The following is a 12,848-nucleotide window of genomic DNA, read 5'->3' as shown; positions in this document are numbered from 1 at the left end:
ATCAGGAGGGAGTTGTCTTGGGGTAAGGTCAGTGATGTTGCAGAAGGAATCAGAAAAATAAAAGCTGTATTATTGAGATGACTAATGGTGAGTGAGATTCTAAACTATGTTGTTTCAAGGGGAAAAGAGAATTGGGAGAGAGATGAACTGTTTTAGAACAGATGAGAGCTGGTACCTGGCTGACAATGTAGGAGATGGTGTGGAGAGAGAACTCAGGCTGTGGTGGTTGAAAGCCTGCCAACGTGTCCTCAGACCACCATCTGTCCATCCTGCCTCCTTTTGAACTCAGGCTCGGGGAGGGTAGGAGTCACCATGCCCGGTGCTAGGTTCTCAGTGAGCCTGGATGAGAGGAGGAGGGCATGAATGAATCACATCTCCCACCAGCTTGGCTTTGAGAGAAATGCACGGATCACATCTTTCTTTTCCTGCAGAACGTTTTTCACATTCAGTTTTGACCAGTTCGATGTTGAAGCTGAAACTCCAATACTTTGGCCACCTAATGCAGAGCACTGACTCATTTGAAAAGACCCTAATGCTGGGAATGATTGAGGGCAGGAGGAGAAGGGGATGACAGAGGATGAGATGGTTGGATGGCATCACTGACACAATGGACATGGGTTTGGGTGGACTCCGGGAGTCGGTGATGGACAGGGAGGCCTGGTGTGCTGCGGTTCATGGGGTCGCAAAGAGTCGAACATGACTGAGCAACTGAACTAAACTGCCTTTGACCAGTTATTCATTTTAAGTAGAAGGTTGCAATCACATTTATGACTCTGAGGCATGATAGATGGGATGTCAAGGTGTTTAAGGTAGTAGATTATTGTTTATGTGTTGTTTTCTTTCTCAAACATCCTCACATGCTTGTTTCAGTTTTTCCCCATATGGGTTAGAATTTGGTTTGCCTGTGGGTCCCAGAGTTACCCATGGTAAAGCTGCTTACAGGGGTCATTTGTTTTTCTCTCATCCAAGAATCCTTGTGAGGCTCTGTATGGGTTTCCTGGGGCTGCGGATATGAAGTACCACAGACCACGTGGCCTAAAACCACAGGAATGTGTTGTTTCACAGTCCTGAAGGACAGAAGTCTAAAATCAAGGTGTCAGCAGGGTCAGGATCCCTCTGAATCCGATAAGGGAGCACCCTTTATTGCCTCTGTTAGCTTTGAGTGGTTGAAGGCCAAACTTGGCATTCCTTGGCTTGTAACTGCCATCACTCCAGCCTTTCTCTCCATCAGGGAAGCTGTTTTCTGTGTGTAAATCTGTCTCTACATTTCTCATGAGGACTCCAGTCTTACTGGATTCAGGGCTCACCCTACTCCACTGTGATCTCACTTTAATTGATTACATTTACAGCAACCATTAAAAAGCAGAGACATTACTTTACCAGCAAAGGTCTGTCTAGTCAAATCTATGGGTTTTTCCAATAGTCATGTATGAATGTGAGAGTTGGACTATGAAGAAAGCTGAGCACTTAAGAATTGATGCTTTTGAACTGTGGTGTTGGAGAAGACTCTTGAGAGTCCCTTGGACTGCAAGGAGATCCAACCAGTCCATCTCCGTGGTGTTAGAGACCCAGACTCTTTCTCTCTTGTTATCCCATCACATGTGACCTCGACCCAGCTGGCAGCCCCCAAGGTCCAGGCCTTTGAGTGGAGGAAGGTCCTGGTTGCTGTCACTCTCCACTGACCTGGATTTGGTTGCATGGCTGCTTCTATCTGCTTGGGAGTCTAGAAGCAGAGGGCACTTTAGCTGCCAAGTGCACCTAAAATCCAGGGTCTGTTACCTCAGAAGAATGAGAGCAGATTTTGAGGACAGCCAGCCATTTCTGCCCCATGTTCACAGTTCTGGGACCTTGGGGAGTGGGAATGGTCTAAGTTGTGTGTTCAGTATCTCTACCCCTCTAGCTTTTCTCATTGAATTATGTCTAGCATTTGCAAGGCAAGAGGGAGTTTTCTTGTATGTGTTTGTCAGCTTTGTAGCAGTTTATAAGACCTTGTCTTATTCAGCTACTTTGCATCGATTGACTGCCAAGTGGTGTAGAAGATAACAAGTGGTAGCTGTGGCCATTCCTGCTGCGGAGGAGGGGGGCACCAAGTAAGGACAAGAGACAGCATTTGTGAAAAGATGCTTGTGAAATATTTTTTAAGGCATAGAAACTTAAGAGTGTTTTCTTTTTAGAATGATGACAAGCAGTGATATAGATTTGACACACACGAGGAGAAAAGCGTTGAGTACAGGGTTTGCACTCAGAGTCTCTGTCATTGGTCTTGTGTTCCCAGCCTGTCTTCTGCCACCTGATTCCTGACGGCCTGGGAAGGGCCTTCCTGTCTGTGTTCCTAACAGTGTCACATGGTGCTTGGCACATGGTGGGATTCAGTTAATATTTATGAAATAATTTCCTACCAGCTCACCTGTTTATTGTTGCTAACACAAGTAAAGCAATAAAAATGTCCAGCTTCTAAATGTATTGGAGTTTAAATCCATAATTTCTTCTCAGAGAGGAACCAGTGCACTTGTTAAGAAAGTACAAAGAAGCCTCATGGCTAGGAACCATTTGTTTTATACATGAACCTATACATGCACATGCAGACATGCGATATATATGTATGTATATGCAATATTATATATATGCTATCATGTATTATGTATTTAGATGTATATATACTATAATAATAGTATGTTACATACTATATACTATTTAATATTTCTTCTATGAACCAAGACCTAATAAAATACAGTTGTAAAATGATAGGTAGGTATAAATGATAGGTATCAAACTTTTTATTGCAAATTCCAGGGAAGCAATTGTTTTGTTTGTGCTTTGTTTTTGAAGTAAAAAAAAATCTGTGTTTTGCCTTTTTTCTGTAGAACTTTCTGTTACTTGATGAGGTATCACAGTGCTACCCTCAGCTGCCATCGGGTGGTAAAACAATCGTGGATGTGCAAGCTTTTTCAGCTTCTTGGGAAAAGGTAAGACACTTTGCTTTCCAAAATTGTGCCTGCTAAAAGACAACTGTGACATAGATTTATTAGAAAATTTTGAGATTTTACACATACTGTAAAATGTGACTTTCTCATTTACTGAGAATATGTTATAAAAATTCTCAGAATAGGAATAAGGTTTGCAATCAATGGAGATGAAGTGTAAAATCAGCCTGAGGCATTTGATATGTTGCTCTTTTTTTCATTTTCAAGAGAGCTTTCAGTGTATTAGCACATGTTGAACTTAAAGTATGTAAATTATTCTTTTAATTTTCATTTTTCATTGTTTTATTATAGACTATATAAATATAATTATAAAATAAGTATAAAACAATTATAAAATTGTTATAAATTTTATATTAAGTTATAAAAATAATTACAAAAATATAATTTCCTGTGCTATACAATAGGATCACCTTAAACAAAAGACATAGAGCACAAATACATCTTTTCTTGAAAACCCAGATCTAATATTTTGGGCTTAATTGTGAAGTGTCAGTCGCTTCAGTTGTGTCTGAGTCTTTGTGACCCCATGGACTGTAGCCCACCAGGCCCTTCTGTCCATGGGGATGGATACCCACCCCAGTATTTCTGTTGTTTTTGTTCAGTTGCTCAGTCATGTCCAACTCTTTGTGACTCTATGGACTGCAGCACGCCAGACTTCCCTGTCCTTCCACCATTTCCTGAACTTGGTCAAAGTCATGTTCATCCAGTCGGTGATGCCATCCAACCATCTCATCCTCTGTCATCCTCTTCTCCTGCTTTCAATCTTTCCCAGCATCAGGGTCTTTTCCAATGAGTTGGCTCTTCGCATCAGATGGCTAAAGTATTGGAGCTTCAGCTTCAGTATCAGTCCTTCCAATGACTATGCAAGATTGATTTCTTTTAGGATTTATTTGTTTGATCTCCTTGCTGTCCAAGGGTCTCTCAAGACTCTTCTCCAACACCACAGTTCAAAAGCATCAATTCTTTAGCATTCAGTCTTCTTAATGGTCCAACTCTCACATCCATATATGACTACTGGAAAAACCATAGCTTTGACTATGTGGACCTTTATAGGCAAAGTAATATCTCTGCTTTTTAATACACAGTATAGTTTTGTCATAGCTATTCTTCCAAGGAGCAAGCATCTTTAAATTTCATGGCTGCAATCGCTGTCTGAAGTGATTTTGGAGCACAAGAAAATAAAATCTGCCACTGTTTCCACTTTCTCCCTTTCTATTTGCCATGAAGTGATGGGACCAGATGCCATGATTTTAGATTTTCGAAAGTTGAGTTTTAAGCCACCTTTTTCACTCTCCTCTTTCAGCCTTCATCAAGAGGCTCTTTAGTTCCTCTTCACTTTCTGCCATTAGAGTGGTATCATCTGCATGTTTGAGATTGTTGATATTATGTCAGAATTCTAGATTCCATTTTGTGATTTATCTAGCTGGGTATTTTGCATCATGGGAGGAGGGTTCAGGATGGGGAACACATGTATATCTGTGACGGATTCATTTTGATATATGGCAAAACCAATACAATATTGTAAAGTTAAAAAATAAAATTAAATTAAATTAAAAAAAAAAGTTAAATAAGCAGGGTGACTGCATACAGCTTTGACATACTCCTTTCCTGATTTTGAACCAGTACATTGTTACATGTCCAGTTCTAGCTATTGCTTCTTGACGTACATACAGGTTTCTCAGGTATCAGGTAACGTGGTCTGGTCTTCCCATCTCTTTAAGAATTTTCTACAGTTTGTTGTGATCCACACAGTCAAAGGCTTTAGTCAGTGAAACAAAAGTAGTTGTTTTTCTGGAATTATCTTGCTTTTTCTGTGATCCAACAGGTGCCAGCAATTCGATCTCTGGTTCCTCTGCCTTTTCTAATTGTAGCTTGTATATCTGGAAGTTCTCAGTTCATGTACTGATGAAGCCTAGCTTGAAGAACTTTGAGCATTACTTTGCTAGCATGTGAAATGAGCCCAGTGGTGTAGGAGATGAAACATTCCTCTGTCCATATGGGAATCTAGTAAAAGAAGGAACCTTTTTAAAGTCAGCTAAAGCTGCCTCAAATCCCCAAAGAGATAAGATTAGATGAAGACTCTCCAGGACTCAGTGTCTTAAAATAGGAAAGAGAAAAATGTGGGTTATATTTTGCATATCAATTATGTTTATTATTGCTCTTTTCCACTTTGTAAAACAATTTGTGTTACTTTATTGAAATGGGTACATTTTCATGAACTTTAATTTGTAGGCATCAGAGACTCCAACCCTACAAGGCCTTTCCTTTTCTGTCAGGCCCGGTGAACTGTTAGCTGTGGTCGGACCTGTGGGCGCAGGAAAGGTAAGTTGTGATGCCTTTTGTCAGCTTTAATGCAACACTGCAGCTCCTGTTAAATCCTCAGAGTGGAACCCAGAGCTGAGTGTGACTCAGTTTGAATCGAATGTGTCTAGAACAGTGTTCCTCCAGGTGTGTTCCATGGAACATTCATTTTACAAGAATGTTCCATGGCCAAATAAATCTGGATAAATGTACACTGTCTTTTTCTTTTTGCTTCACTTTGCCAAGTTAGGAACTGCTTGTGGGGAATTTGGATATCTCAGTGAAGGAAATTATTTAAGTGACAACTGCTCAGGATAGACAGAGACAATGGGGACTTTTTTTCATCTTAGTGGCCTTTCCAAGAAGTCTGTAGGTAGTAAAGGCTCTTCCCGGAAGCTTTGAGCATTTCCTCCTGTGACTTGACTTGATCCTGTCAGTGCACGTGTAGTGAATGTTCTCCACGTGCTGGAGCTAAAGGTACAGATGTGAGCAAGACTCTGACTCTCTGCCTTTCAGAGGCAACCAGGTTCTGGAGTGAGACAGATATGCAGGCAGGTTATTTTAGCCCAGTGTGATGAGAGCTCTGACAGCATGGACACACCACATCTGTGTGATGTTGAGGATTGAAAGGAAAGGTGCACGTGTGCTTGGTCTGAAACAACAAAATACAGAAATTTAATGTGGGATGTGGGCTTCCCTGGTGGCTCAGTGGTAAAAGAATCCACCTGCCAATGCAGGAGACACAGGTTCGGTCCTTGGTCCAGGAAGATCCCATATGTGGAGCAACTAAGCCTGTGCACCACGACTGTTGGGCCTGTGCTCCAGAGCCTGGGAGCTGCAACTACTGAGCCCATGGGCTGCAACTGCTGAAGCCTGTGCATTAGAGCCTGTGCTCCTCAACAGGAAAATCCATGCACTGCAATGAAGACCAAGCGCAAGCAAAAATAAATAAAATTAGAATTGTGGTATGGCAGAAACTAACACAACATTGTAAAAAAATAAATTAAAAAAAAGAACTAAAAATAAATAAATAAAATTATTTTTTAAAATGTGGGATGTGTATATGAAAGGGTGCTGATTTCCTCTATGATGGACTTTGCTCTGCAGACACAACTCACTTCACAGTTCTTTCAGTTAATCATCTTTGGATATATTCTTCACACATAGTTTTTAAACAAGTGTTTGTTAAGTAAAGGATACCAGATGCAGGATGCACTAAACATCATATACAGAAAATATACATTTTGCCAGGCTCTGCTAGAGACGGATGTTAAACATTCATAATTATTCTTTGCTGAGTAGAATTTCATTTGGCGGATATTCGGGCAGAGTAGATTGTTTATACTATTAATATATTCCTTGTCAGTCATTATTTTCATTGACCATTAGTGTTATTTTCAATTTTTTTTTGTGTCAACTGCGAGGGCTGTACTTTATCCTGTTCTAAATGAAAGTGTTTATGCTGTATCAAGCACCAGGATGGGGTCAGCTGTGCTGTGGGTTGTGTTCCGTCCTGAGTGCACCCTGTTCACATGTGTGGGTTCCCTTCTGTTTCAGTCCTCACTGTTACATGCTCTGCTGGGGGAGCTGCCCCCAGGCCAGGGGAAGATCAGCGTGCATGGGAGGATCGCATATGTTTCGCAGCAGCCCTGGGTGTTTCCAGGAACTGTGAGGAGTAACATTTTATTTGGGAAGAAATATGAAGAAGACCGATATGAAGAAGTAATAAAAGCTTGTGCTTTGGAAGAGGTGAGTAATGACTTCTGAGTTGCATATACTTGAATTTCCAATGATGATAGTGTTGATTTTAATCTACAAGTTTTGTTAAAAGTTCTTTATAAAAAATTGATTTTTCAATATTGCTTAATATTTAAGCAGGTCTTCTTGGTAAATAATGCAGACATATTTACATATGCTGCCGTTTTAATGCTTATGGGATAATGACCCTCTCAAAATACATTATCTGCAGGGTGGATTGTTTCATTCTGTGAAGTTTCATTCACTTTCAACTGTTTTTAATGGAAAGTTACAAAAATTTACAAAAATAGAGAGCATGGTATAATGAACCCTCATTACCACCCTCAGCTTCAGCCAGATTCAACTGGTGGCCAGTCTTGCTGCATCTCTACCCCTGCCCTCTGCCAGCCCCACTCCCACCCCAGAGTATTGTGGAGCAAATCCTAGACCTCAAATTAATTCATCTGTAAACATTTCATTAGTTTTCTCTAAAAGATAGGAAAGCTTTGGGGGAAAGAATCACTATTTCACCTGAAAAATACCTCAAATTCGTTAATATCACCCACCTGCTAGTCTGTGTTTACATGTTGTTAATCATCTCACGGAGAAATCTCCCGCACCATTGTTGGAATCCACGTAAGGTCTGCTCTCTGCACTTAGTTAATGCCTCCTTGGTCCCTTTCAGTCTATGAGTTTCTCCACTTCCTTTTTGACTTGTAATTTATTTTTTAAGGAAACCAGAATACTAACCCATGGCAGATTCATGTTGATGTATGGCAAAGCCAATACAATATTGTAAAGTAATTAGCCTCCAATTAAAATAAATAAATTTATATTAAAAAAAACAACAAAAGAACAAAAATAAAGTAAAATAAAAGATAAAAATAATCTTACACACACACACACACACACATTTTAATACTGTGTCATTTCACTGAAGGATATTATTTTCAGAAACAGAATTGAATTTCACAGAAAATGGTAAGATGAAAGGTTTACCTATACCTTGGGATGTAAATAAGATTAGTGAGTAACTAATAAGAACTAAACTGATAGGAGAGTACAGTTTGGCAAAAAGAAAAGAAAAAGGGTAAATAATGTTAAATACTATGTTACTCTTTCAGGTTGTAAAAGTTAGTGAATAATAGCATTAAAGGTCTTCCTCTGGGGTCTGTTCAGTGCAGTCTGGACATCTGACTGTTCTTTTGTACTGAGAGGAAAAGACAGAGACAGATTTTCAAGGCTCCAAACCTGCTTTGTGAGGAAATAGTAATTCTCCTGGAACAATGGCTTGAGCATCATAGGTTGTATCAGGCGCGCACGTGTGTGTGCCAAGTCACTTCAGTCAGCTCTGCGGCCCCATGGACTATAGCCCACCAGGCTCATCTGTGCATTGAATTCTACTGGCAAGAATGCTGGAGTGGGTTGCCCTGCCCTTCTCCAGGGGACCTTCCCAACCCAGGGATTAAACCCACGTCTCTTATGTCTCCTGCATTGGCAGGTGGGTTATTTACCACTAGCGCCACCTGGGAAGCGCTGTATCAGGTGAGCAGAATTTTACAATGATGTGGACAAACAGAATTGCTTGTTTAATGGGCTTGTTTCTTCTGAGTTATTGTTCCTGGGTGATTGTATGTTTGTGGAAATGATGTCAAATTAGCAGGAATGAGATAGATTTTTGTTAAATGGTGTAGATACCATGTAAGAAAAGAAGGGAAAGCAAATGAGAACAGTAGCTCCCATTTATTCAGTCCATGTGCACATGCACACACAAAAATTAGATTTATGAGTTATTCATTCTTTATGAGTGTCTTTGATGTTCTTATCCTCATTTTATAGTTAATAAAACTGAGGCCTGGAGTGATGAGACACCTCATCTCTACCTTTACAGCTCAAGATCAGATCCGGGGGGCAGATACTTTGCTGGAGCCTCATGGGGTGACTGGACCAATAACATGGACAGTGTCCTGGGGCTTCACCCACCCTAGGCTTGTGTGCAACATAGACTCTGTGGAAAGGGGCTCTGCAGGACTGAGCTGCACAGCGCTTCTTCTGAACATGATGTGATGTTTATAAACATGGACTGTGTACTTTGGACATGGAGTTGGGGTCCATTCCTTCCTTGGCAGGAAGGGAGGCCCAGCGTGGAGAAGTAGCAGAGAGGAGAGTTCTGGCCCCAGCTTCATCACTTGCCTGCTGTCACTCTGGACATGTCCTGTTACCTGCCTGGACCTCTGATGTTTCTGTAGCAAAATGAGGACATTGCATCAGAGGGTTTCCAGGAGGTTTTGTTGTTGCTCTGAAATGTCATCTATGACTCTGATTAGCAAGAGGTCAGCATGGTCTTTATGACACCTGGGAACTACTTAGTAAGTTAAGAGAGCCTCTGCTTATCTCCTTTTGGATTCCAGATATCAGTGGATGGACGTAAGACAATCACAGGAAATAGTGGCGTCCTGGAGTTAGTCTGACCTGTAGACACAGAGACAGCATGTATGGCAGAAAAAGCTTGGCCTTTGGAGAGAACAGTCCTGGGTAGTGACTCCAGGTGTTTGTCTCGGTTTCCTTTCTTATTAAATGGGGGAGGGGTGGGATTACTGTAAAGGCTACAGAAAATACCTGTGAAATGTAAACAAACCAGGGTTTCAGTAAGTGGTAGTTATTGTTACTATTCTTTTTTCTCTCCATCCACCCAGCCATCCATATAAATATAATAAAGATTTCTCCTTACTATTCTCCCTACTCCCACCTCCCCCAAATCCTGAAGGAAAAACCATAAAAAAGCAACAAATATTTTAATTAATTTATTTTTAAAATTGGAGGATAATTACAATATTGTGATGGTTTTGCCATACATCAACATGAATTGACCATGGGTATACATGTGTTCCCCCATCTTGAACCCCCCCTCCCACCTCTCTACCCACCCTATCCCTCTGGGTGCCCTGCTTCATACATCAAACTTGCACTGGTCATCTATTTTACATATGGTAATATACATGTTTTCATGCTATTCTCTGAAATCATCCCACCTGCGCCTTCTCCCACTGAGTCCAAAAGTCTGTTCTTTACATGTGTCTCCTCTGCTGCCCTGCATGTAGGATCGTTGTCACCATCTTTCTAAAAGCAACATTTTTATATAACATATATTAGTAACAACTAGATGTATTACACTAGATCTGATTGAAGTAATTGTTTAAGTTCATTGAGCTGAAAGCTTTTCTGTAACAAAACAGGGAGACACGAACTAATCACACTGGCAGTGTTGATTCAGGCTGATGATGTCAACTCCAAGGTCCAGGAGTCAGAAGGCTCAGGAATGGAGTCCCAGTGGCTCTATTGACCAGGTGTTTGGTTTTGGCTGATTGATCTTTACAAGCCTGTTACTTCAACTGTAAAATGGAGATAATAAGACCATCAACCTCATGAGATTGTTTTAAGGATGAAATGTGGTCATGGTTTTAAAGCAGCTGATTGCTAGGGACATAGCAAGTACTCTGTAAGTACTATTAAAATGATTTTGAAAATAAGTTAATTCTTATTTATACGCTCAGCCAGTTTCTGGTAAAATTATGTTCATAAAATGTGATAGTAAGAAAGAAGGTATCTGAGTATTTAGCTTCCATTGTTTGAATTAATATTTCTATACTTTTATAGGTGCTCTACACATAGGACATTATATAAATGTAAAATGACAATATTCTATTACCATATTATAAGTAATATAGTATGTAACATTTGTCTACATGTTATCTTTAAGGCTTTTGAAAATGTTTAGTAAACACATATTTAAAGGTATCAAATTGATAAATTCTAGTTTAATATTTTTCCACATAGATCACTTACTTGGTCATTTTTTTCAGATTGCCTTGACAATCAATGGATAATAAGTTTATTGATACTTACATGAATAGGTATAGAGGCCTTCAAGTCTTGAGTTACTTTAATATTATCTTCATTTCAAATATACTCTTCTTTCACTATCTGGCCAGCATGATGTGAAAGGGCAGAATGCTCTGAACTGAGATGAGCTTGGTTCAGATTCCATCTCTTCTGTTTAACAGCTGATGGTCCTCAGACCAGTGATGTAACCCCACTTAGTTTCAGTTTCATCACCTGTGAAATGGGGCCAGTGCTTGCTGTGCAGCTTGTTGTGAGGTTTAGAGATAATCAGCGTCAGGGTCCAGCACAGATTTTACCTGCCAGGAGCTGAGAGAAGCCATGGGCATGTGAACAAATTATGGAGCATAATAAGATGGGTCCTTCATGAGAGATGTAAACAGAGCCTTAGGAACCCAGCAGGAAGCGATGAGTCCAGGATGGTTCCATGGGAGAGCATGTGTGGGCTGAGCCTAGAAGGATGATGGGCAGGATATTGCCAGGCTGTGAGAGGAGGGGCAATTCCACATGGAAGAAAAGCTGTGAAGGAAGGCAGGCCTCCTGCTGCTTGACTCTGGGATCCAGCCCTCCTCTGCCAGGGCCTCATGTCCAGCCCACATTAACCATTGCAGCAGTCTGCTCCATGGTGTTTCTAGTGTTGTCTCCACCATTGCTGAAGAGCCCTTGATGTGCTTCGGGATGGATGGCACCAAACCAGCAGTGCCATTTCCTAGTTTACCTCTAGGTTGGGTGCCTTCTATTCAGTGAGAATTGGTTAAAAGATAACAAACATGAATAAGAACACCTTCCTGTTAGTGAAAGGAACTGTAGTATATGCTCAGCTCAGGCTTTTCCCCTTTAATCTGATTAGAAAATGGTGGCTGAGAAATAAGCTTGACTTGGTTTTATTTCAAATCCTCCAATATGGTTTTCCCATTGGTGGCTTGTTCTTAAATAATTTGCAGAGTCAACAACACACCCAAAGTATTAGTAACAGACTCAGAGATAGTATCTTATGTCCTGGAAAGAGAGGATGTAAGTGCCTTTTCTAGAATGTGGTTAAGATTGCTGTTACATCATTGTGCTATTTTAAGGAGAAAACCATTTCAACAACATCAAATCAAAGCATAAAAACTAAGCAGAACAGTTTGCAAGAACTGTCAACAATGAAAGAGAGGCCAAGTAATTCTGTGTGTGTGTGAGGCTGAGAACTTAACACAGCTCATTTTTTTAATGGCAACCAAAGGCAAGAGATGGTATTAATTTCTGAGCTCAAGAAAGAAAGAAGGTGAAGTAATTATAAATTATAACAACAGAGTAATTGCTGCCTTTTATCCAATGCACCTCCATTAAGCTTTGAGTGAGCAGAGAACCTGTGTGTCTATGTGTCTTTGTGGCAGTCAGGGAGGGTTACGATGGAGTCTCTTCTACTGTGGTCATGTGCTTTGCACATTATGATTCACACTGTGAATGGGGTTCCACTGTTGGCTTGATGAGAAAATAGAGATCAGTCACCAATAGCAAGTTACAATCAATTCATATACAGAAGATCCTCAATAAATATCTGTTAAAATGGTCAAATGCATAGATGCTGTCAAAAACTACAGAAGGAAAACAAATTAAAAAACACTGAGAGTTTTTTTTTTAATGTTCAAATTTACAGTTTAGTAAATCTGACATTTACCCATTGCTGTGGCTTCCCGAATGGCTCATGGTAAAGAATCCACCTGCCGATGCAGGAGACACGGATTCAATCCCTGGGTAGAGAAGATCTCCTGCAGGAGGCAATGGCAACCCACTCCAGTATTCTTGCCTGGAGAATCCCATGAACAGAGGAGCCTGATGGGCTTCAGTCCATGGGATTGCAAAGAGACAAACATGACTTAGCAGCTGAACATACATTCACGTTGATCAAACACTTGTATGAGGAACTAATGCTAGGAGTGT

At 40.5% G+C, this 12,848-nt stretch overlaps 1 protein-coding gene across 2 annotated transcripts in view; it reads left to right on the top strand.

Annotated features, from left to right (window-relative positions):
* LOC113888439 (multidrug resistance-associated protein 4-like) overlaps nucleotides 1-12,848 on the top strand; it is a 159,651-nt gene that overhangs the window by 27,566 nt on the left and 119,237 nt on the right. For both annotated transcript variants that reach the window (XM_027535568.1, XM_027535569.1), the window contains exons 8-10: nucleotides 2,865-2,966; nucleotides 5,217-5,306; nucleotides 6,843-7,034. In XM_027535568.1, the coding sequence (XP_027391369.1) occupies nucleotides 2,865-2,966; nucleotides 5,217-5,306; nucleotides 6,843-7,034 (384 nt within the window). The remainder of the gene's footprint in view (nucleotides 1-2,864; nucleotides 2,967-5,216; nucleotides 5,307-6,842; nucleotides 7,035-12,848) is intronic.

The sequence above is a fragment of the Bos indicus x Bos taurus genome, unplaced genomic scaffold (genome assembly GCF_003369695.1).
Source record: "Bos indicus x Bos taurus breed Angus x Brahman F1 hybrid unplaced genomic scaffold, Bos_hybrid_MaternalHap_v2.0 SuperScaffold_100135, whole genome shotgun sequence".
Classification (NCBI taxonomy): Eukaryota; Metazoa; Chordata; class Mammalia; order Artiodactyla; family Bovidae; genus Bos; species Bos indicus x Bos taurus.
This window is presented reverse-complemented; position numbering and strand designations above follow the sequence as displayed.